This window comes from Oratosquilla oratoria, chromosome 3 (assembly GCF_046742065.1).
Source record: "Oratosquilla oratoria isolate Oo_2021 chromosome 3, ASM4674206v1, whole genome shotgun sequence".
Taxonomy (NCBI): Eukaryota; Metazoa; Arthropoda; class Malacostraca; order Stomatopoda; family Squillidae; genus Oratosquilla; species Oratosquilla oratoria.
Window position 1 is genome coordinate 65,150,109 of NC_134779.1, and position 25,236 is coordinate 65,175,344.

Genomic DNA, 25,236 nt, shown 5'->3' on the forward strand with positions numbered 1-25,236 from the left:
TTGGCCCCTATAAGTTATTACAGATTATGCAGGAGGCAGAATAAGAAAATATAGTTTTGGACTTGGCTAACCAACTGGAAAAGATTGTTTTAAAAAGTGAAAAGATTACCCTGGTGAGAGACTTTAACTGTGGGAAGATACACCAGGAGTGAGAAAAAGAAAAAGTTATGAATTATAAGGCACTACACTTTGAGATGTAGAACTGAACAATGTAATTGCCCAATGAATCAGAGATATAACATGAATTAAGGGCAAAAACACAGTAAGATGGAACTTCATCTTTACAAAAGAACTCAGTTTTGTTGAATCTAAAATATCTTGTGTTCTATAAATAAAAAGGAGAAGACAGAAGGTAGGAGTGAGTGGAGAATGGGTATGTATGAATGATGCCCTGGTGCAAGGAAGAGAGTGGGTTGGGGATGGGGCTGAGGGAGTATGTGTGAATGATATTTTGATGCCACCTGAAAGGATTTCTCCCCATCTCTTTTTCTGCATGAAGGGATGGAGAGGGGGTTCACGGGTTAAATGAAGTGGCCTTTCTGGGGATGTGGTGTGTCTTACTACATTGCTTCTGACCCAGGGCAGTGGGCAAGATGCAGGGATGACCTGTCATCCAGGAGGAGATGGGGATGGGTGGGAGTGGATTTTATTCCTTTGTTTTTTGCCTCCTCCCTTGGAAGGAGGAAATGGCCATTTATATATGTATATGTATGTATAAAAAGTGATCTTGAATTCATCATGCTAGTAGAAAGTTCAGAAATAAAGGATGAGTCATATAATCAAGGTGAATACAACTTCACCAAAGCCAGCTACATAGGGCAAAAGAAATTCTGTGAAGAAACAGAAAGAATAGGGCATACACCCATCCAAAAACTGTGTCCCTCCCATCTTAGTAACTCAAAAATTAAGGGATATCCCTGTTCCTTGCCACACTGCATGGGGCAGAAGAAATGCAGCAAAACACAACATTTCCACAGCTGGAGCTGTTTTACCCATACCACATCTTTAGATGAGGAACCTCCCTCTTTCTATTCGTTGTAAAAGTCACTGCAGGTGAACAGCATGGATGAACTTAAAGCAAAGTTTCGTAAATGGAGACTTAGAGATTGATCCTTATGAGCACAGATATTTCAATTAGATAAATGAATATTTCAGAAATGGGTGGGAGTGGGTGCTTTTGTTGATTGGCTACCTCTCTTATAAGGAAGAAGAAGGCCTAAGTATATAGATAGATGTTTGTTTCAGTAAGCATATTTGAACTAATTTATTGTTTTTCATTTCAGTGTTTCTGTTAGTCGCTTTAAAGACATCCCTATGTTTGGCCCTCCACTACCGGAGGGCATCACCTTCCGCAAGTCAAGAGCATTTACGGATTTCCTCCTTGCCAAAAGTAAGCCTTGCTTAACAAGATTTCCTCTGAAAGTGTTTTCTTTTAGCAGACTGTACATGGTAGGCTTCACCTATTTATATGCTGCAATCCCTAGAATACTGAAGACATGTAACTATTGTTTCCATGACTTAAGATATAAGTGTTTAACCATAATTGTTCTTCTACCTTTCCAGTTATCAATGGTCAGATAGCAGCTCTCTGTTCTGAGAAGTTCACTTGTATGGCTACCCGAACAAGACATGAGTACCTCAAGGACTTGTCACTCAATCACACATCTGCTGCCACCATGGAAACCTCCTCAAAGTTTTGTAAGTATTACTTATACACTGACATTAACAGATTTTTAGGGAAGTGATGGAAAAGTTTCTTACTTTAGTGAAGATGGCTTCAAAGAAAACAGATCTTTTATCCTGTGATGTGGATTTTCTCTCTCTTCTCTTCTCTCTATCACTTTCTCTCTTTCTCTATGTCAAACTGTTTTGTACCTGAAGGTGAATGGTAATATAAATCATATATATTTGTATCTGGATAACACTTATCACGGATTCTCTTAACTTTATCACGGATTCTCTTTCCTTTGTCATACTGCAGCACTGATGGGGTTTTCACGGAGTGGTCGAAAAGAGAAAATGAGAGTAAAATACATCCCAGACTCAGCTGTGAAAGGAGCCCTATCTTGGCCTGTCACAGTCCACGATGCCGCTCTTCAGCAGAATGTAAGTGTGATGTTTACTTTTTATGTACAAACATATTACATCAGATATAATGTTTTTGGTTATTTTAGAGATATTTAGGTTTGGTTTTTGTTTATAATCGGCAAGATATATGCCAGTTATGTAATACTGGATAATTGCCACGTGTGTATGTTTTTTAATTTTAGCATCAAATCATCTTAGTATACAGATGGGTTTTCATAATTTTTCTTTCTTTTTCAAAGTATCAAATTCAAATGCTTCATTATGTTTTACCATTGACAGGTTGAAGGTTTCATGGGCATTTCTGTAGATTCAGTAGTCATTGTTGAAGAATCCTCAGCAGCAGTCATCTTTGCTGCCCCATGTAAGAGTGTTATTGGCTGGACAACCAAAGCTAACCAAGGGTAAGTGGAGGAGTTGCTCATTATATATATATATATATATATATATATATATATATATGTATGTATGTATGTATGTATGTATCAATCAATGGTTGTCTTGAGATTCACTAAGTGGAAAACCCACAGCCCCACAGTCTCTCTCCTTTATTACTCACCTCCAGTTTGCTGCCACATTCTCCCCTTGTACATCTCATCACCTTAAATTTACCTACATTTATCCTCAACTTCCTTCTTTTGCACACCTTCCCAAATTCTGTCACTAACTTCCTCAATCCTTCCTCTGATCCTGCTACAAGTGCAGTGTTGTCAGCAAACAATAACTGGGTTATCTCTCACTTTTCTCTATTTTCTTTAACCGCCTCCAATCCTTGACCCACTATCCTTGTATTTACCTCTTGCACCACCCCATCCATATATAAATTGAACAGCCAAGATGACAAAACACATCCCTGGCAAAGTCCCACCTTTACCTCAAACCACTCACTCTCTCCATTTCTGATTCTAACACAATCTCTGCTACTCTCATAAAAACTCTTAACTGCTCTTAACAGCTTTCCTCCTGTCCCATATATCCTCCCACAGTGCCTTCCTGTCTACCTTGTCATAAGCTTTTTCCAAATCCATAAAGGCCCAAAAAAATATCCTCACATATCTAGTCTTACCACAAAAATCTGATCCACGCTACCCCTACCTGTCCTAAACCCACACTGTTCTTCTAATCCTCTCAATCAAGACCCTTCCATAAGCCTTCCCAACTACAAATCAATTGATTTTTTTTATTGCAGGGTGAAATTGTTCTACCACCAAGGGGAATGCTTGCTTATCAATATTCGACCAGGAACTCTTGAGAGTGAGGGAGAAGAGATCATCAGCGAACTTGTAGCAAGATTGGCAGCAGTCACACAAGGAGCTGAAACTCAAGTAAGGAATGGCTGTAGACTATATCAAACACAATCATTAGATGTACCAGAATGAATTTATATTAAGTGTAGTAATTTCCAGCAGATTTTTTAATGTGAATGTAAATCATTCAAGGGCTTTGATATTTGCATGGTGAGAATGTGTTTATTGTGAGGTACCAGTTGTGTTGGGATGGGTATAGTGATTCTTTCCAGGCATTGGCACACCAGATTGTTGTCAGTGCCAGTATTAGATGATACTCCTAAGATCCAGGGTAACAACTGTCTAAATTCCTATATATTTAGGAGGAGGGAATCAATTATCATGAATTGAGGGAAATATTATATATGATATATATATATATTTTTTTATTTCTTTATTTTATTATTATTCTTTTTTTATAGGAATTGGCCTTGAAAAGAAATCCAGCTGGTCTTCTGGGTTTCAATGTACAGCAAGATGGTATTATTACAGAGGTGGAGCCTTATGGCCTAGCAGCCCAGGCAGGTCTTAAGCAAGGAGCCAGGCTTGTGGAGGTAAGACTTGTACATTCACTCAACTGCACATATATACACTTTGATGTTTTTGGTGCTTTGCTCATTCATTTCTTATTTTTTACTTTGTTCTGTAGAATTTCTGAAAGATTATGGTTGACTATTTATGACCTTTTCTCAGATTTGTACAGTGGCCTTAGCAACTCTCACCCAGGAGCAAATGGTGGACCTTCTCAAAACCTCAATAACTGTCACTGTTACCATAGTACCACCCCATCGTGATGACACCCCTAGAAGGTAAGGATGAAAAAATATATATAGATTATATCACTGTAGTTGTAAGGGAGAATAAACCTTGGTATATAGAATAAAGTAGAATGTGCTTACCATGAACTTGCTGCCAGACAGGAATTGAACTGCCTCCATTCATTGTACATATTTGTCAAAGGTCTGTACCCCCATGTATAGTTGGGGATCTAAGCCTAAGATTGTGCATTTTTTTTGTTAAAAGCATGAAACTCTGCACACTTATAGAGTAACCCTAGGTGAACATTTTTGGATATGTAAGCAAGCTATCAGAGTCCCCTGGTGGCCACAGCAGGAACTAACATCTTACCATGTGGCGGACACCACAGATATTAATTAAATGGTCTTAAATATTTTGTTTTTTAAGTTAGGAATATGAAACTTGGCAAGTTTCTAAAATAGGGATCTGGGTGGTGAGAGTCACTTTCCTTGAACACCACTCCCTCTCTTCTCCCTGGTTGATGTCTTGAGGCTTTGTTCATTGTAAACATCAAAAATGATATCTACTGTGTCTACTTTCTTTGAATGTGGGGCACAAAGACTTGTGTAACATGGAGAGGGTCTTTGATCCAACTGGAATTAGAGAGTGCACCACCATAACATCATCCAGCACCACTGCAGTAACCTGAGGGACTATGTGGTCAGAGTTCGATAGACCTTCCAGGGGAGAGAGCAAGTCAGACGTCTTACCTGATCTCATCTCCCCTGACTATGACAGAGAAGGCGGCCATGACTGGTTCTCAAACTTGAAGAACTCCACAAGCTTTCCCTCTCGAGATTGGCAGGTGATGTACAGCCTGGAGAACAATGCACAGTCGTCCTTCAATGTAGATACCTGACTTTTCTGTTTTGAAAGACTTTGAGACTTCAAGAACAGAGACAGTCTAACTAGTGTCTCAATATACTGTTTGAAGTCATCCTCCCAAAGTGATTGTACATACTGAAGAATATCCATCTCCAACTCCAGCACCAAGTTCTAAAACTGAAACTATGGACACTGCACACATCTTGACTCACTCATGAAAGTCAACAGTGTATTCATCAGAAGAAATACTTTTCTTGTAACTTTCATATGCCTGGCACTGTAGAAGGTAGAGAGCAGCTGCAGTGACAGTGTGGGCATGATGTGTCCTAGTCAGATGTGCTGCTTTGAGATGTGAGTCAACAACACCACCAGTATCAATATAAAGTGAATGACATTCAATGGATTTGCACTGGTTATGCACTCCAGCTCATTGATCGGTGGTGGGGGCAGTTGAGTGAGATGAGCTCTACTTGTGGTTCTTCTACTGCTTCCCCCACCCAGTCTTGGGATTTTCCACTGATGACTGCTGCTGATGCAGCCTGGACTCCACTCAATGCTCAGTTTTCAATTATATTTAGTCCAACACCATAGAACTTAAAAAAAAATAATAATAATAAACATCACTTGTGTTGTACACTTAACCACTTCCATACGGTGACGCCTACGTAGGCGTCATGAGGAGCAAGTGGGTACGCGATGATGCTGACGTCGGCGTCTTGATTATATTTATTGTAGTCGTACCTACGTAACCTCCATTCTCTCTAAACTGGCTTCATCATATTTTCTATGGTTATCAAAATTCACGGGTGAAAGAGAACAAACGATTGAGCACTGACTTTATTTTTTATAATGCAATTATTATGACGCAACATCGCACGTCTGGCAGCTAATGCTGCCAGACGTACGATGTGCCCCGGAGTGAAGAGGATAAATATCTATATATCTACCAACCACAGTTCCCTTTACAGGATGCAGCACATGATTTTATGTTAATTTTGGTCATTAGGAGGCTCTGATTACATTTTTTTTTATTATCAAGAGATAGTTCTTATTAATATTTTAGAAACCTGCCAACTTTCATATTCCTAACTTAAAAAATTACATATTTAAGACCATTTTTAATTTCTGCGATGTCCACCACATGGCAAGATGTTAGTTCCTTCTGTGGCCACCAGAGGACTCTGACAGCTTGCCTACATATCCCAAAATATTCACCTAGAGTTATTCTATAAATGTGCCAAGTTTCATACTTTTAACCCAAAAATGCATGAAATGGCTCCATGGCTGGTCTTAGATCTCCCACTAGTAAGGTGGTTGCTGAGTCAATGCCCCTTCCATCACAGAACCTTATAGATATTTGTTGTAAAACCGTAACTTATCCTGCAGAGGCTGCAATGTTTCGACCTGTGGATTTTTGCTGGGTGGAGCCGAGGGTGACTATGAAAATCTTAACACCCCCGAGGAAGTATCCCGCAAGCACTCCAAGTCTCGACACACTCACTCCACCAGGTGAGTGAATTTCACAATTCTCTACAGAACCATAGCTCCTGGGGGTCAGCCTGTATGATGCCTATTAAAAAGATTAATCTATACAAAAGTGGTGATGGGTTATTGGGATAACTTATGTTTTAGTTTATTATTACTGTAAGTACTGGCATGTATTAGTGTCATTATGGTGATGTTCCTTGAGCTGAATAGAATTATATGGCATCAAACAGAACAGAATCCCTAAGGTAAACATACTCTTACCCCATTTCACATCTGCTCTCCTCTGCTTCCATTATCTTATGCTTTACTTTTCTTTGTACCTCTCATATGATTCTCTTGCCCTATTTTGTAACCAATCTGTGAATGTTTGTTTCTTCTCTTCAACAATCTTCTTCACTTCCTCATCCCACCACTCACTATCCTTCCGTTTCCTCATCCCACCACTTGCTACCCTTCCATTTCCTCCCATCCTCCATGTTCCACACACCAACTTTGCATACCTTGTGACTCCTCGAAACATTCCCATTCCTCCTCCACTCCTAGTTCTACTCAGACCTGCACTCCCTCCCACTCCTCTCTCAGCTTCATCTTGTACTCTCTCTCTCTCTCTCATTTAAACAGTTTGCTGTCAGCCCCTCCCTACCTTCTGTCCTTTCATCTTTCTCCATCTATCCTCCACTCTCAACTTACCTTCCATCAAAAAATTATCTGATATTCCCCCACTCTCTCCCCATAGAATATATACATCCAAAATTCTTCCTACTATTCTCCTGATTACCATGATGTAGTCCATTAAAGCCCCATCTACCCCTCTTCCATTCACCACCCTCTCTCATGTGTACTTATTCTTGACTTTCTAAACACTGTATTTGTTATCATCAGATATCTTTCTAAACATATATCTACCATCATCTCTCCACTACAATTTTACCTGGAACTCCACACTTCCCAACCACTTCATCTATTGGTTCATTTCCTACCCTAGCATTAAGATCTCCCAATACCACTACATTGACATTTCTCCCTAATCCCTCTATGCATTCATTTAAATCCATCCAAAAAGCCTCCCTTTCCTCTACACCAGTGGTTCCCAAACTTTTTCAGTTTGTTACCCAATTAAACATGCCACATTAAGCATGACACCCCTTTAACAAAATGTAGTCAACATTGATATATGTGGCTAAATTAAAACACTAGAGATATTTTTGTTTATTTATTGTATTTGAGCATTACACATCTCTGACTACTGCCAAAGATGTCGAAATATGCTTTGTAGCTAGTTTAGGAATTTTGGGCTTTTTTTCTCTCTCTCTCTCTCTCTCTCTCTCTCTCTCTCTCTCTCTCTCTCTCTCCATTACCCCAGAAATTTTGTTTTACCACCAGTTTGGGAACCACTGCTCTACACCCTTGTCACTACAAGGTCCATATGCACTTACAGAAACCCACATCTCCCCAATTTCACTTTCATCCGCATTAACCTTGAAGAAAGCCTCTTCCACTCCACACATTTACCAATCTCTTCACTTACTAGTATAGCCACCCCTTCTCTTCTTCATCGTCTCTTCACTCCTGACACCCACCCAACTACACTCCCAAACTCAAACTCATTGCTCCCTTTCAAGTTAGTTTCATTAAATGCCAACACATCCATCTTTCTTCTCACAAACATACTGCCTATCTCATCCCTTTTACTCTTATCTGCACAGCATCCATGCACATTGAAAGTTTTTTTAATGAATTGTCCCCTTTGTGGCTACAGAGAGAAGGATCCCTAGTCCTATCTTGTCGCCTATGACTGAAAGGGGAACATTTGGTGGCAGTTTTATTATTATTATTATATATATATATATTGTGTGTGTGTGTTTATTTACCTACTTGTATTATACAAGAAGAGAGCTATGCTCCTAGTGACCCATCTTTGTATCTTTCTGCATCAAGTTTGTTCCTAAATTCTTGTATAGTTTTTGCACACACAGTTGCCTCATCCAATTTGTTCTAGATATCTACCACTCTGTGTGGGAAACTATTCTTCAGGTCTCTTCTATAACTATCCTTTTTGAGTTTCTTTTCATGTCCTCTTGTTTTTCTCTTATCCCACTTTAATAAATCATCTCTGTCATGTGTGTGCTGAACAGTTTTATTCAACCAAGGGAGTATCCCCCACCTCCCTACACTTACAGAAAGTTAGAAAAAAAGAAATAATAATAATAATCAAAAGCCAGTGTTGATAGCAACCCCATTCGTTACATAACAGGTATGACAGAAGCCTCTCCCCTCCAAGGTCGAGTAACAGCTCTGGGTACGGTACAGGAAGCTCCTCCCGCTCTTTCAACCTGGACAACAGAACTCCACAGGATTACAGTGATTCAACCAAGATAAATCAGGGTCAGGACTTCGTAGGGGAGCGAGGAGGAGATTACCAGGTAAGGATGAGACTTGTTTCTTTGAATTAACTAGATGGGTGTTTGTGTACGTCATGAATTGTGAGGCAAGAGTAACAAAATGTCTTGGCGTTATCTTTGTGTTAGGTTTTGACAGTGGTGGATGAGATTGGAACCCTTTTTACAAGGAATGGTGTATATGTAGATATACCATCTATATTTTTCATGAGAAAATAACTGTCCATCTATGCATTTATAAGGGAGGTAGCTAACCAAGGCATGGACCCGCCCCTACCCATCCCACTCCCATCCATCATACATTTGTTTCCCTTCTATCATAGCTCCATGTAGAAGGGGTGGAAAGATAGTTTAATTGGAATACATCCATCCATAACAAGGGCTTTTTTCCCCTTACAAGGGAGGTAGCCAAAGTCAGAGGGCATATACCCACTCCTACCCATCCCAATATCATCCCCTTTCCTCCCTCTCATCTTAGCTCCTCATGGATGATGGGTCATCCCTGTATCCTGCCCACTGCCCTGGGTCAGAAGCAGTGCAGCAAGACATAACACATCCAGAGTAAGGCCACTTCACTTAATCAGCAACCCCCCCCCCACTCCACCCCCATCCCCTCCTTCAGAAAAATAGAAGACAGGGAGAAATCCCTTCAGGCTCTGGCTAGATATCATTCACACATAACCACTCCCTTCTGTCACAGCATTATCTATACACAACCATTCTCCACTTTCCCCTGTCTCATGCCTTCTCCCTTCTTTGCTTGACATACATCCCTCTTTTGCTCAACATTCCATTCACCCCATCCATCCATCTCATCCTTGGTCACCCCCTCATGTTTACTCCATCCACCTCTGCCTTCCACACCTCTTTTACTAATCTTTCTTCATTCATTCTTTCCATGTGTCTAAACCATCCCAACACTTTCATCAACCCTTTCTCCCATCTTTTCCACCCCTGCTCACCTCCTCACCTCCTCATTTCTCACTCTAGCCTTGTAACCCCAACCATACATACATATACCAAGGCTTTTTCCCCCTTACAAGGGAGGTAGCCAAAAAGGAAAAGGCATAAAATCATTTCCACCCATTCCATCCCTGAATACACTCCACACCCCTCCACCCTCCATACTTCTCAGAAATTTAATTTCAAACATACACCTATTCCACATCCATTACTTCATTACATGAGATTCAGAAAGTAATTAAAATATGATTGTAAATACCTCAAATTCCTGTCATGGAACCATATTCCTGTGCATATTGTAAATGGCAATATGAGGCATAGTGAAAAGACCCCAAGATCTCCTGCATCATAGTTTTGTCCCATGAAGAGTTCAGTAATCCCTTGTACAAGAGGATATCTATTTGTATATAAATACAACCAAAATTGAATCCATCAGTAATTCTCATGAAGTCACTACCTAGTACGGGATGAAAAATGTGATCATGTAGTAACTTGTATGAAATGACAGATTAGCTTCAAGAAAAGTCCATAAAATTAAGAAGAACAGTGATGGTGGACTGGCTGGTGAGGTTGTTTAATGTTGTTTAAGAGAGGGTAGAGTGTTGGAGGACTGGAAGAGTGCCTGTATAGTTCTAATTTACAAGAAAAAGGGGGACAAGTGTGAGTGTGGTAGTTTCAGAGGAATCAGTCTGTTGGATGTGATTGGGATGGTCTTGATTGAGAGGATTAGTAGAGGAACAGAGGAAGTAATAGGTGAGGAACAGTGTGGGCTTAGGATAGGTAGAGGTTGCGTAGATCAGACTTTTGTGGTAAAATAGATATGTGAGAAAGCTTTAGGAAAAGGTAAGGATGTTTTTTGGGCCTTTATGGATTTGGAAAAGGCTTATGACATGGTAGACAGGAAGGCACTGTGGGAGGTATTGCAGATATATGGGATAGGAGGAAAGCTGTTAAGAGTAGTCAAGAGTTTTTATGAGAGTAATAGAGCTTGTATTAGAATCAGAAATGGAGAGAGTGAGTGGTTCGAGGTAAAGGTGGGACTTTGCCAGAGATGTGTTATGTTGACTTGGCTGTTCAATTTATACATGGATGGGGTGGTGCGGGAAGTGGATGCAAAGGTGATGGGTCAGGGATTGGAGATGGTTAGAGAAAGTGGAGGAAGGTGGGAGATAAGCCAGTTGTTTGCAGATGACACTGCACTTGTAGCAAGATTAAAGGAGGGACTGAGTAAGTTAGTGACAGAGTTTGGGGGGTTGTATGGGGGAGGGAAGCTGGAAATGGATGTGAATGGAAATGGGGTGGTGAGATGTACAAGGGGACAGGGTGGCAGTAGACTGTGAGTGTTTGGGGAGAGGGCCTTGAGGAGGTGGATAGTTTTGGATGCTTGGGTGCAAGTGTGGCAGAAGGGGGAGGGGTGGGGGTGGATGAATAGTCAGTATATGATGTACAAAGTGTAAATGAAGTTATGTCCACCTAGAGTTTTGTTCCATATCAACATTTTCCAGGAATTGTTTATGTATGAATTAAAAGAAATGTATTTTATCCTCCATAGCAGACAGGTGGTGATTATGAACGGACACCAGACTACACTGGGACCATGTCCAGTACAAGCTCAGGTCATTCTCATTCTTCCACGGATCGGTGGATGGAAGAACCACAAGATTCGCCACCACCCCTGCCAGCAAGGGTTTCTCAGGTAATTTTATTTATTTATTTATTTATTTATTTTTCCATTATTATTATTTTCTTTCTCTTTTCTTTCCTCTTGGCTCAGGATATTGGTAATGTTTTATGTCATTTTCTCATTCTGTAATTTTCTGTCCCTTCATTTTTCTCTCTAGCACTCATTTTTCTCCCCACTCCCCTCTCTCGCTCTCTCTCTCTTGACTATGATTTAAGTATTGTATGCATGTTATTGCCTCGGTATTTCCCTTGACCTGAACAGTGTGCTGGGGGGACAGAAATGACCCTCTACCCACAAAGTGCTGAGATGGGAGGGACAAGAAATAGATTTTGAGATGGGTGTGGGACAAGTGTAGGGTGTGTGTGTGCTTTGATTTAGCCGCCCCCCCCCCCTTACAAGAGGGGAAAGGCTTTTTAATATACATATGTATGCATGTTGTAGTTGAAGTTGTGATTATAGTGTTGTTAGGTATTAAAATTCTATGAGGATAAAATGAAATGGATTTTCTTTTGTCACTTTTAATAGGGAAAGAAAGCATCACAGTCTTAGAAAACTTAATTCCTCAGTTAGTTGTTGCCATTCTTTTTTTATTGTATATATTTTTGGGGGGTATTTACTTGCTATGATGTTAGTTTAAATGAGATTTACACCATTTGTACAGAGAACTACTTTTACTTATATTGAGGAATCTAAAAAGTTATTTATGTATAGAGAAAAGGCAATCAGAAAAAAATTGTATTCACACTGCAAGTATCAGCCATGTGTAAGACAAAATGAGACCTGAAACTGTAGTTGTGACTTGCAGATGTGAATTAGTCAAACCATCTTGGACATGATTTATCTATAACTGCCCTCATGTTGCATGTTGGAGTGTTTTGCGTACAGACTTGTTGCATGAGTGAATGGTGTAAGTGAAAAGCACCAGCTAACTGCATAGTAGACCTTAGAGAGTAACAGCAAATATATACTTACACACTCAGGGCTCCAAGAGACGAGGGGACCTCCTGCAGTCGTCCTTCTACAATCGGGCACAACCTAACAACCCTCTAAATTCATCTCCCAACTATGCTTCATCTTTGTCCTCATCTTCATCCACAACCACCTCAAACACCAATGTACCACATCATCATCATCATCAACAATCATCCTCACCTCACACAGCCTCACTTCACCATCACCACCACCATCACCACCATCACCATCCCCCATCACAAGTGCACAATTCACAAAACACGCCATTCACCACTTCACCTCACAGTAACAACAACAACAATAATAACAACAACAACAATCAGAGCACCTATGCCTTACCAGCAAACACAATGGGTGTTTATGCTCTACCTCCATCACGCACCAAGACGGTTTACGGGGGGGACGGAACAGGGGACCACAGTAACTATGCTGTGCCACCGTCTCACCCACGACCTTTCAACCCTGACTTGGGAGAGGAGGGCCATGTAAGAAGCTTTTGTGTGTATTTAGATTTACTCTAGATGCAGATATTCATGCTCTTGGCTCTGTAGTTAGGACTTGCCATCTAGATGGACTAATATCTAGATTGGTGAACATTTACGTGGACTTTGGACAAAGTTTACTTTCCGTTTTCACTTTCTGCATCAAGTAGTGCTGCATGATGGGGTACTTTGTTTTTTATTTATTATACAATTTTATATATGTGTGTGTGTATGTATATATATATATATATATATATATATATATATATATACAGTATATATGTATGTATATATATATATATATATATATATATATACAGTATATATGTATATATATATATGTATGTGTATATATATATATGTATGTATATATATATATATATATGTATATATATGTGTGTGTGTGTGTATGATATGTATATATATATATATATATATATGTATGATATGTATGTATATATATATATATATATATATATAATATGCATATATATATATATATATATATATATCTGTATATCTGTGTGTGTGTAACTAGTGTCAGGATAGTAATGACAACCTTAAAAAGTATGGTATTCAGTCTATTAACCCATTACTGTGCAGATGGCTTCTTTCATAACGGAATCAAAATGTCTTGCTAGTCTGATAAGTAAAGCCCATCTTTTTAGGAATAATTAGATTTATGTAGGTTTCACACTTTACCAGAAAACATGTTTTGATGTACAGGAAATTGTTTGGTAACTGGAAAATATACATATATATGTATATATACTGCTTAATGATGGGTTAATGGTATGATAGTTCATGCCTAGATTAAAATTGTAGCCCAGTGGAATGATTAGTATTAATGCAACTTGAATGAATATAGTAAAATTTTAGTCAAACTTGTTTGGTGTTGATTTAATGTATTGTATTCACTCACAGTATGCTGGCTACAGTGATTATGACAATGCACCTGCCAAGCCACAAGATCCTTCTATAATACAACAACAACAACAGGCTCAGGTTCAGGTGCAACAAGCATCTCAACAACCACAATCACAACCCCACCAAGACCTTGGATTGAAATCTTCCACAGAGGGACCACAGGTGAGCTGTTGTAGCATGATGTAGCAGGTAATTAAGATGGGATAGAGTCAGGGAACTAAGTATCTTCCATAGGGGGGCAACCAAGGATGAGATGGATGGATCGGGTAAAAAGGGCATTGGGAAAGAAGGGAATGTCTGTTAAGGAAGGACAGGAGAAGACAGAAGATAGGGGTGAATGGAGAATGGTTGTGTATGGTTGATGCTGTGATGCATGATTGGGAGTGGGTGGGGGATGGGAGGTGAAGGAGTATGTGTGAAAAATAAATTGGCACAACCTGAAGGAATTTCTCCCCGTCTTCTCCATTTCTGCATGAGGGCCCGGAGGGGGGGGGGGGTCAGCGATTTAATGAAGTGGCCTTGATATGGATGTGCTGTATGTTGCAACACTGCTTCTGACCCAGGGTAGTGGACAAGATGCAGGAATGACCCGTCATCCAGGAGGAGCCAAGATAAGAGGGAGGGAGGGGATGGATGGTAGTGGATTTTATGCCTTTATTTTTTGGCTGCTTCCTACGCAAGAGAGGAAAAGCCTTTGATATATATATATAAAATGATATACAAAGACTCCGAAGTCAGAGGTGGGATATATTGTGGACATTTCCATAGTTCTCACAATAGAGATATGGTATTTAATATAAATTTTGTACTTGTGAATGGTAATAATAATTAATTAATTCACAGCTGAGTGAGTACATGGCTTGGAGAAATGAGCAGCTTAATACACGTTCCAGCAGCTTCCCCAACACTGCCTCATCTCGTCTAGTACACGATGAAAACAGTTCCTCCTTAGAAAGGCTTCATCCATCTCGGAGTGAAGGTAGGAAGAGTTTCCTCAGTTCAATGTAAACCACCTTCAATTTTTGACAAAAACTACATTTATCAGAACTATATCCAGTCATCATAACCTTTCCTTCCCTCCCCTCTTCCCTCCCTCCCTCCTCCCTACCCCCTTCCTCCTCCCTCCTCCCTCCTCCCTCCTCCCTCCCTTTCAACATATATATCAGTACCTGCAAAGTGAGGTAGCTAGTCATGGCAAGGGGACAGAGTCTTCCCTATTCATTTCTATCACACTCACCACCTCTTTTCCTTCCTGAAACTTTCATGTCCATTATTATTATGTTTAGGGCTCAATGTAGAACAAAGTTGCCAATTTGCTTTTCAGGTTTAATTCCAGTTCATTGCAGTGGATGCAAAAGGGACAGCAATGGTTTGAGATGTCTTCCAAACATGCATATATATATATATATATTTACACGCATACATATATATTAAAGGGTTTTTTCCCATTGTAAGGATGGACAGGGATGAGGATAGAACTAGGCATCTTACTCTCTGTAGCCCAAAGGGGACATTCATAAAAAACCAAAGGTATACAAGAGTCTGGGAGGAGGTTTCCAACCAGAACCCTAGGGTTTGGGTCTTTTAATATGCATGGATGTGGTATAGATGAGAGTGAAAGGGAAGAGATAGGCAGTATATAAGAAGAAAGATGGTGTTGGCATGGAGTGAAACTAAGTTGAAAGGGAGAGGTGAGTTAGTTTAGAAATGTAGTTAGGAGGGTGTCAGGAGGGAAGAGAATATGAGGAAGGAAAGGAATGAATATACTAGTAAATGAAGAGATAGGTAAATGTGTGGTGGAGTGGACGGAGGTTTCTTCAAGGTTAATGTGCATGAAGGTGAAAGTGGGAAGGGAGATGTGGGTTTTTGTAAGTGCATATGGACCTGGTAGTGAGAAGAGTGTAGAGGAAAGGGAAGACTTTTGGATAGATTTAGATGAGTGCATAGAAGGTTTAAGGAGAAATTTCATTGTAGTGGTATTGGGAGATCTCAATGCTAGGGTAAATGAAACAATAGGTGGAGTGGTTGGGAAGTGTGGAATTCTAGTAAAAAATCGTAGTGGAGAGGTGTCTAGAAAGAGCCCTGGTCATAGCAAATACAGTGTTTGGAAAGAAGTCCAACATAAGTACACATGGGAGAGGGTGGTGGATGGAAGGGTGGTAGATAGGGCTTTAATGGTCTATATTGTGGTAACCGGAAGAGTAGGAAGAGCTTTGGATGTACATGTTCTAAGGATAGTGGGGGAATATCAGATCATTTATGGTGGAAGGTAAGTTGAGGGTGGAGGATAGATGGAGAAAGAGGAAAAGAATAGGAAATAGAAGGAAAGGTAGTGAGTGATGGGATGATGAAGCAGAATAGGTAGAAGAGAAGGAACAAGCATTCACAGATTGGTTATATGATAGGATGAGAGAATCTTATGAGAGGTACAAAAAAAAAAAAAGAGAATGGGTGGGAGTGGTTTTTATTCCTTTGTTTTTTGGCTACCTCCCATGTATGTATATAATATTAACCTCTTTGATATGATAACACCCACTTAGACGTCACGAGGCAAGAGTGGGTGTATGAGGATGCCGGCATCTGCGTCTTGATTATATTGATTTTGTAGTTGTAACTGAGTGACCTCCGAATTCTGTGAACTGGTTTGATTGTGTTTTTTGTGTTTATTATTACTTAGAGTGAAAGAGAATGAGTAATACAGCGGTGACTTTATATTTTATAACGCAAGTAGTGTGATGCATCGTTCATTAGGCATTGGATGCTGCATGCGAGAATTTGACTCGTATTGAAGAGGTTAATAGAGAATGGTGGCTTTAATAAAATGCTCTTGTGCATAAAACTACTTAACATGAATTAGTGTAATGTTTTATTTTATTTAAGTATGGTAAGGTGAAGGGATGACCATTAGGAACTAAGGTAAGAGGGAAACAAGGGTGGTGGATGGGCGTGTGCCTGGACTGGCTACCTTCCTTATAAAGGGGAAGAAGTCCTTGGTATATGGGTAGATGGTAATGTTAGTGCCTTCTTTATGGACAGATGAATTGTCAGTGGGAAGTACCTCTCCTCACACAAGGAGACGTTTGAAAGGTGGCAACACAACTCCGTCTTCTTCCTCTTCCCGCAACCAGTCTCCACGCACCATTGCTGAAGGACAGCGTAATGAAGCCAGACTGAGACATGGCCCAACTCCAAGGAAGACCAGTAACAGAAACTCTGCCAATTTGGGGTCTTCAAATCTACAAGAGGAACTTTTTAGACTTATAAATCCAGATTATATGTCTGATACAGAGTCTATGGTTTCAAATAGAGAAAATACAGGTGAAGTTTTGTCATCAGTTTTTCTGTATACATTTAGTTTAGAGTGTCATGTTTCAGCATTGTTTTGTCTTTAAGTATTTCTTGTTTTGACGAAGTACACACATTCACATCATGAAGTTGAACATCTGTCAGACCATAATAACTATTCTTCCTCTACAGAGCGTCCGAGGTCACACACAGTGAGCCTTGGGAGTGGCTCTGGGTCTGGAGGCTCTCATGGGATGCAGAGTAGCAACAGTTCCCTGGACCGAGCCTCAATCAAGAGTGGCTCAGGGGTGAGCAACTCCAGTCAGAGCGGCACCATATTGGCAGTCAGCGGACCACCTCCTGCACAGCCTCCACCACAGTCAATAGCTCAATCACATCCGCAAGATCCTCTGCAGTCCTTATCAGGTTTGAATCATAGACCCTTCCCTGTGAACTCCACCTCGAACAGTCAAAACACTTCACCTCAGAATGTCCATTACTACCAGGAGACCACCTCATCACAATACCAGTACCACTCTTCAGCAGTTCCTACTGGTCAGTACCAGGCAGCCAACAAAAATAGTACAGTGACCACAACCACAACAGTGAAGACGGAAACTGCCCCTGAAGTGGTAGTGTTGACGGCCCGACCTGCAACAGTTATCTCTGCGTCTTCTGCTGCCTCTAGTCCTGCCCCTGCCCCTAACATGGACCTCAAAGGGTCCCCCAACAGCAGAGAGCAGTGAGTCTTCCAGTGTTTGCATAACTTTTTCTTGGGATTATTAGAAAATTCATTCTCTCCTTTAATTCTCTTTCTCCGTCTCTCTTGTTCTCATCTCTTCTTCTCTTCTCCTGTCCTCTTCCCTCCTTCTTCATCATCTTCATCTTCTTCTTTCCACCCTTAGTATTTCCTGAATGGTTGTATATGGATGTTGTGATCCATAAAGTGGAATGGGTGGTGGTTGGGAGAGAGGGAGTATGTATGAGAATTTTTTTTACGCAGCCCGAAGGGTTTCTCCCAGTCTTCTCTTTTTCTGCGTGAAGGGACGGAGAGGGGGGGGTTGCCAATTTAATGAAGCAGCCTTGCTGTGGATGTGCTGTGTCTTGCGACACTGCTCCTGACCCAGGGCAATGGACAAGATGCAGGAATGACCCGTTATCCAGGAGGTGCCAAGATAAGAGGGTGGAATGTGATAGGGATGGATTGGGTGGGAGTGGTTTTTATTCCTTTGGTATATGTATTACTATCTATCTATATGCCAAGGGCTTCTTCCACCTTATAAGGGAGGTAGCCAAGTCAAAGGCACGTACCTATGCCCACTCATTCCACTCCTATCCACCACCCTTTCCACTCTCTCATCTTAGCTCCTCATGGATGAAGGGTCATCCCCATATCCTTCCCTGGGTCAGAAACAATGTAGCAAGACACAGTACATCCACAGCAAGACCGGTTCACTTAATCAGCAACCCCCCCCCCCCTCTACATCCCCTCATGCAGAACGAGAAGATGGGAGAAATCCCTTCAGGTTGTGTCAAAGTACCATTCACTCACAAGCACACCCTAGCCCCCATCCACCCCTCCCTTCCATGTATCACAATATCATATATGCACAGCCATTCTCCACTCATCCCTATCTTCTGCCTTCTCCCTTCCTTGCTCAGTGCCCCCTTCACCCCATCCATTCATCCATCTCATCCTCGGTCATCCCCTCAAATTCATTTCCTCTGTTTCTGCCTTCTACACCTCTTACTTCTTCACTCATTCTTTCCATGTGTCCAAACCATCCCAATAATCTTTCATCAGCCTTATCTGCCATCTCTTGTATTACAGTTTGGCAAAACGTATAATTTACTCTTTCCCTTGATGATGGCTGAGGAATGTTATAAAGAAAATACAATGATAATGATAAGATGAATAGATATGGTAAATAGAAATAATCCATTTTTTGTCTTTCCTATGACAGTGCCCAAGGAGACCCAGTGATGGACAACCTGGCACCAATCATGTGGAGAGACATGAGTGCCAAGGATGCACCCCAACAGCACCAACCCCCTCTCCCTCACCCCCAGCAGCTACAGCAACCACAACAGATGCAACCACCACCACAGTTGCCTCCTTCACAGCAACCTGGATTACCTGGAGCTGACCCTGGATCATTGTGTGTGGATCAAGAGTGGACAACTCTGGTCCACACTGCCACAAGAGCCATTGAGAAGAGTGGGCACCTGCTGAGTACTGGAGGTGCAGGAGGTGGTGGTGGTGGGAGTGGTAGTGGTGGTGGAGAAGGAGGAGACACAGGAAATGCTGGAGGCAGCAGAAATCTTGGCAACGGAAGTCAGCATGAAAGCCCCAAATCAATAAGGTATGTGAAATTGCCAGAAAATATGTACAATTAATGCAGTAAGGTATGAAATTGTAAGGAAATATAAACTAGTGATTGAGACAAAATATGGTGCAGGTTATGAAGATGGATAGACTGAATGTGGGTGTGAGGCAGAGAGTGATTGGGTAGATCAAAGAGTGCAAATGGTTTGGGCATATAGAAAGAATGAGTGAAGATACTAGCAAAAAGGCTGTGGAAAGCAGAAGCAGATGGAGGAAACTTAGGGGAAGATCAAGAATGAGGTGAAGGGGACACGGGATGCAAGAGAAAGGTGTATTTGTTTATTTTTGTTTATATAAATTTATTACTCACATAGAGTGACAAACCTAATACAGTAGGTACTTTCTACAGAAACGTGGAACATAAGAGAAGAAGAGAGAAGGAGTTTGAATGTGTTTGAGATGAGGTGTCTGAGAAGTATGGTGGGGGTTACTAGGCTAGATAGAGTGAGAAATGAGGAGGTGAGGAGAACAGGGGTGAAAAAGGATTTGGGAGAGAGGGTTGATGAAAGAATATTAGGATGGTTTGGACACATGGAAAGAATGAGTGAAGAAAGACTAGTAAAAGAGGTATGGAAGGCAGATGTGGAGGGAGTGAACATGAGGGGACGTCCTAGGATGAGGTGGATGGATGGGGTGGGGGGCTTTGGGGAAGAGGGGAATGTCTGTTGAGGAAGGAAGGGAGAGGACGGAAGACAGAGGTGAGTGGAGAATGGTTGTGTAGGGGTGATGTTGTGTGGGCATGAGGAGGAATAGGGGGGGGGGGGGGGGTGGGGTAGTATGTGTGAGTAAATTTTGACGCAGCCCGAAGGGATTTCTCCCCGTCCTCTCCTTATATGCAAAGGGGGACGGAGAGGGGGGGTCGCCGATTAAATGAAGCGGCCTTGCTGTGGATGTACTGTGTCTTGCGACACTGCTTCTGACCCAGGGCGGTGGGCAGGGTTCAGGGATGACCCGTCATCCATGAGGTGCTCAGATGAGAGGAAGGGTGGGAGGGGTGTGGAGTGTATTTAGGGATGAAATGGGTGGGAGTGTTTTTATGCCTTTCCTTTTGTGGCTACCTCCCTTGGAAGGGGGAAAAAGCCTTGGTATATGTATGTATGTATGTACTTTCTATAGGTATACATAGTATGCGTGACATGCAGGACATGTTACTATGTTCAGTGAAGCTGTATGATGATAATGTACATCATGTAAGGTGAAATATATTGTTAATCAAGGTGAGGTAAGCATTAGTATCCACCAAAGTGTGGGTGTCAAATAAGGACAGTGTCTAAATTATTGTCAGTTAAAAGAAAGTGAAACACATGTATTATGTCTTGGCCCTGAGGTTTTACTGAGGGACATTCAAGGCAGTAGGGGTGGAGACTGTTGGTGTTAAGACATTTGCATAGCTTGCAGGAGCAGGTATGTCCCCCATCTTGGAAACTTACCACAGTGGTCTGTAATGCAAACAAAGCCATGCAGTCACATTATTGTGTCTGCAAACAATGAGCCCGTGTTTGTAATAACTCGGGGGGGAGAGACAGAAGTTGTTGTAGTGTTTTATTGATATACTTTGTGCACAATATGCATTCATATGGCAAAGAGTGGTAGAGTGTATGGTCTTCCCTGTAGCAGAAGGGGGAAGGGTGTGGCGTCAGGTATGTCTGTCGATTAAGAAAGGAAAAGGGCAAAGATAGATGTTAATTGAGAGTGGTTGCAAATGGATAAACAAATGACATGGCCCAAAGAGATTTCTTGTCTCCTGTGTATATTTCTCAAGTGGATAATGGAGGTAGGGGTGTGCTGCATAAAGAAACATACATACATACATATACCAAGGCTTTTTCCCCCTTACAAGGGAGGTAGCCAAAAAGAAAAAGGCATAAAATCATTCCCACCCATTCCATCCCTGAATACACTCCACACCCCTCCACCCTCCCTCTCATCTTAGCACCAAGCTTCTGTTGTGGTGGGGCTGTATCTTGCTGTATTGCCTCTGACCCAAGCAGAGTGGCAGGTTGACCAAGGTGACCCTTAATCCACGAGGAGCTATATTGGGAGGGACAGTGAATGGGTTTTTAGATGGCTGTACTCTTGGTATATGATTTGAATTTGCTAACGCACTTGTAAGTGGGAAAGGGCCATTTGGTATATGTATGTAATGATTGCAATAGTCAACATCTGACCCTATCATTAGTCTTGGTCTTCTATTGCACATGAAAGAAGTGTACTCTTACCTACATCCTCACATCTTCATTTGCAGGTGTCCAGAATCAAATGCTTGTGAGGCATCAACCTTGCATGAGAAAATTGTACTACTGGAGAAGGCCCTTGCTGAAGAACAGCAGCGTTCTGAGCATCTGGAAGACGAAGTGTCACATCTGCGTGCTGACAACAAGAAGCTGCAGGAGGACAGTCGTGCAGCTGCCCAGCAGCTTCACCAGTTTACTGAGTGGTTCTTCAATACCATCGACAAAAGTTAGGGTCTTTGTGGCCATGTAAAGGACTATGTTCCATGTAGGGGCGAAATCTTCAATGCTGGAAGAGTTATGTTAAGGATTGATTGCTAGATGTTCTGGGGTTGCTTGACACATTTGGTGCTCCAGTAGAGAACAGGAAGAATTTGGAGGCTTCTGTGACATCTATGACCTCCCCTCCACCTCCACCCCACTTTATTTTCCTTCTACCCCTCTGGAGAAGTTGTCTTAAGAATGATCTACAACAATCTTGTTCCCTGTCAGGGCTCAAAGGTGCTGGCAACCGTAGGGCACTGGATGAAAGAGGCCATTAGATTGAAGAAGTGTAAGAATTGGTATGGGGACTGGTTTCCTGTGGTTAGGGATGAGGTTCTGCCAATGGTATTGGTTCTTTATATTGTCTTCAAGCAAGGCCTTGTAGGGTTCTGAGTTCTGTCCTCATTCAAGAGGTCTTTTGTTGTAGCCAAAGATATATGATTAAGTTGTATAGTTTAGCAGAGATGATTCTGTCATGTTGGGAAGTGCGACAGGAATGTGGTCATGTAATTCACATGAGAAACCTGTATGGTTTGTCATTGTCTATCAGACACCCCTCCTGGGATTTTATCACACTGGTCTTGCAACTTATTGTAGTTGTTTCAGGAAGCCAGATTTGTTGCACCTCGTGCAAGAGCCCCACTTATTTGACTCAACTCCGCTTCATTTTTATGATGTTATGGGTGTTGATTGAAAAAGACTGACCCAAAGCTGTCATTGTAAATAATCATGAAGTTTTTTCTTCACTGCCTTAATTGTTGGGTCCCTGTAGTTGCATTTTATTTGCAACCACGAATCACCACACTTATGCAAAAGGTTCATCCTATTTTGTGTGGATTGCAGGGAGTAAAAAGCTTTCACCCTATCTAGAAATGAGCATTTCAATCTTACAAGACAAATTGAACATCTTCCTCATAATTTGGGACACTTCCAACTAGGGGAGGAGACTGCTGTTATTCATAGCAGTTCTTTAGTCTCAGCAGAATGACTAATTCTCTATGAGCAAATTATTATTATTATTATTTTATTTTATTTTCCATTTCTTCCTCCTTCTCTTGTCACAAAATGCACCTTTTTTCTTATATATGTATATATATATTATATATATATATATATTATAATATTTTTTTTGGGGGGAGGGGTTTACAAAGTATTGCATTTGCTGTTTTGGGAGAGGAGACATCCCACCACTTTACCACCGTCATTCATACCAAAGCAGGAGTGGAACACAGTACAAAATGATACTCTTGGCTAGCTTATTCTTTCTATATACAACACCTGTTTGCACCATCCAACCTGTATCTCAAAAGGGATGCAATTGACAGATGCAAATTTTTTTTTTTTTTTTTTTTTTCGTTTACTCATGTTTCATTTAGTGTCTCTTCTCTCTTGTCAGCTGCGGATCATGTTCGAGTCTTGTTATTTAAAATCCTTGTCTTCACAGGTCATCTTCTCTCAAACACTTTGTGAAGATCCTGTCATACTAGATTGCCTGTCAGGGAGCTCTACTCCTTATCCTTCACATTTTGAAGATTTTTAAACATTGTTACTTTTTCACAAAAATATATTTGATACAAATTTTTCTAGGATTTGATACTCTTGTTGATAGTTAAATGACAAAAATACCTAAAAGATTTAGAGGGTAATGTATGAAAGGTATGCAAGAATGACATTGTTACTGACAGGCACCGTTTCCATTTCATTGAGATGTCGCAGGATAATTATGTCAGACACCTCTTCGGAGCCTCTGCCTGCTACTTCTTATAAGGATTGTGTGGGTAGATCAACCTCTTCATGATGCCAAAAATAAGATATAATTACTAGACCTTACACATCATACATAGAACTGTTTGCTCTGTCTTTGAGAAAACGTTGATGTATACAGTATATATATATGTACATACATACATATACCAAAGGCTTTTTCCCCCTCACAAGGGAGGTAGCCAAAAAAACAAAGGCATATATGTACATATATATATTTATACTATTATTCTCCATGTATGTGAGTACCAGTGGTCTTTAACTTTTTGTACCTCATTAGGCATTTACCTTAGCAAAGTGCTTACTGTAGTTTTGTCATCATCTGTAGGGAACCATTTTGTATGAAAATAGTGTGGGATGCCTTTCCCTCATTAATATATGATTCTTTTCTAATACTTTCCTTTTTTCACATTAGTTAAGTTCTGATGTAGGCTAATCAAAACTAAGAATTTGTAAATTTCATATTTTCTGTAACTACAAATTTGAGATAAACTAGTCATTTTCATCCTCTACATAAAATGTAAAAACATTCATTATTATTGTTATTGTGGTACATTTTCTATAATACAACATTGTTGCACTTCTTACAGATTAATTGTCAGAACTTTTAAGTATGAGAGCATATATACTCGAAGGCAGCGATACTTAGAGACTTATTTGTGTGGTCCAGTTGCATGCCATTACCAAAGTCCCATGTACATACACATCCAAGTGACATAACAACATGGAGATAAAATTCCCACTGAATTATGACTTGGATGGTTCACAGTTGAGGGAGGTTTGTGTGACAATATATATGTAGTACAGGGAAATGACAGTGCACTGCTTCTGAATGTAAGATGAACATAACACTGAGTTTGTTATAGTTGCATATCATGTGTGCTGTGTAAAATGTTATAATATGTGTGTAACATGAATATGAAGTGCTGAAAGATCCTGTGGTTATCTTTGGAAAACAAGATAGCACACCATTATGTGATAAGAGTATGTAATAGCACATTTATTCATAAACCTGTGCCTTATATACCAATGGATTTGATAACCCTTTTGTTTTATTTTCCATAATAGTCTTTGTCTCCCTGGGAAAGAACATATATATATACAGCAAAAGTATGCATTTATGACTTTAAATGCACACGACAAGGGTGATGGAAAGGAGTTATGGGATGTGTTGCGGGTGTAGGGGTTAGGGGGAAGTCTATTGAGTGTGGTCAATTGTTTACATGAGTAATAGAGCTTGTGCCTACTTTTTGTAGGAAAATACAGAGGGAGGATCCCTGGTCCCCTCACTCCGTCCCATTTACAGATGCTCCTCAACTTACGTTTTAGTTACGTTCCGAACGGCCGAACGTAAGTTGTTACTGTACGTTCTAGTAATGTATGACCGTTCATACTGT

The 25,236-nt window shown here is 40.7% G+C and overlaps 1 protein-coding gene across 1 annotated transcript in view; it reads left to right on the plus strand.

Annotated features, from left to right (window-relative positions):
• LOC143023421 (uncharacterized) overlaps positions 1-24,881 on the plus strand; it is a gene marked incomplete at its 5' end in the record, with an annotated part of 51,189 nt that extends 26,308 nt beyond the window's left edge. The window contains 17 exon segments of the mRNA XM_076181946.1: positions 1,284-1,390; positions 1,564-1,698; positions 1,982-2,106; positions 2,368-2,489; positions 3,275-3,410; positions 3,794-3,925; positions 4,065-4,180; positions 6,381-6,503; positions 8,737-8,905; positions 11,397-11,540; positions 12,509-12,985; positions 13,907-14,071; positions 14,753-14,888; positions 16,946-17,227; positions 17,387-17,936; positions 19,159-19,557; positions 21,826-24,881. Coding sequence (XP_076038061.1) covers positions 1,284-1,390; positions 1,564-1,698; positions 1,982-2,106; positions 2,368-2,489; positions 3,275-3,410; positions 3,794-3,925; positions 4,065-4,180; positions 6,381-6,503; positions 8,737-8,905; positions 11,397-11,540; positions 12,509-12,985; positions 13,907-14,071; positions 14,753-14,888; positions 16,946-17,227; positions 17,387-17,936; positions 19,159-19,557; positions 21,826-22,045 — 3,538 coding nt within the window. The 3' untranslated portion in view covers positions 22,046-24,881.
• Between the last annotated feature and the right edge of the window lie 355 nt (positions 24,882-25,236).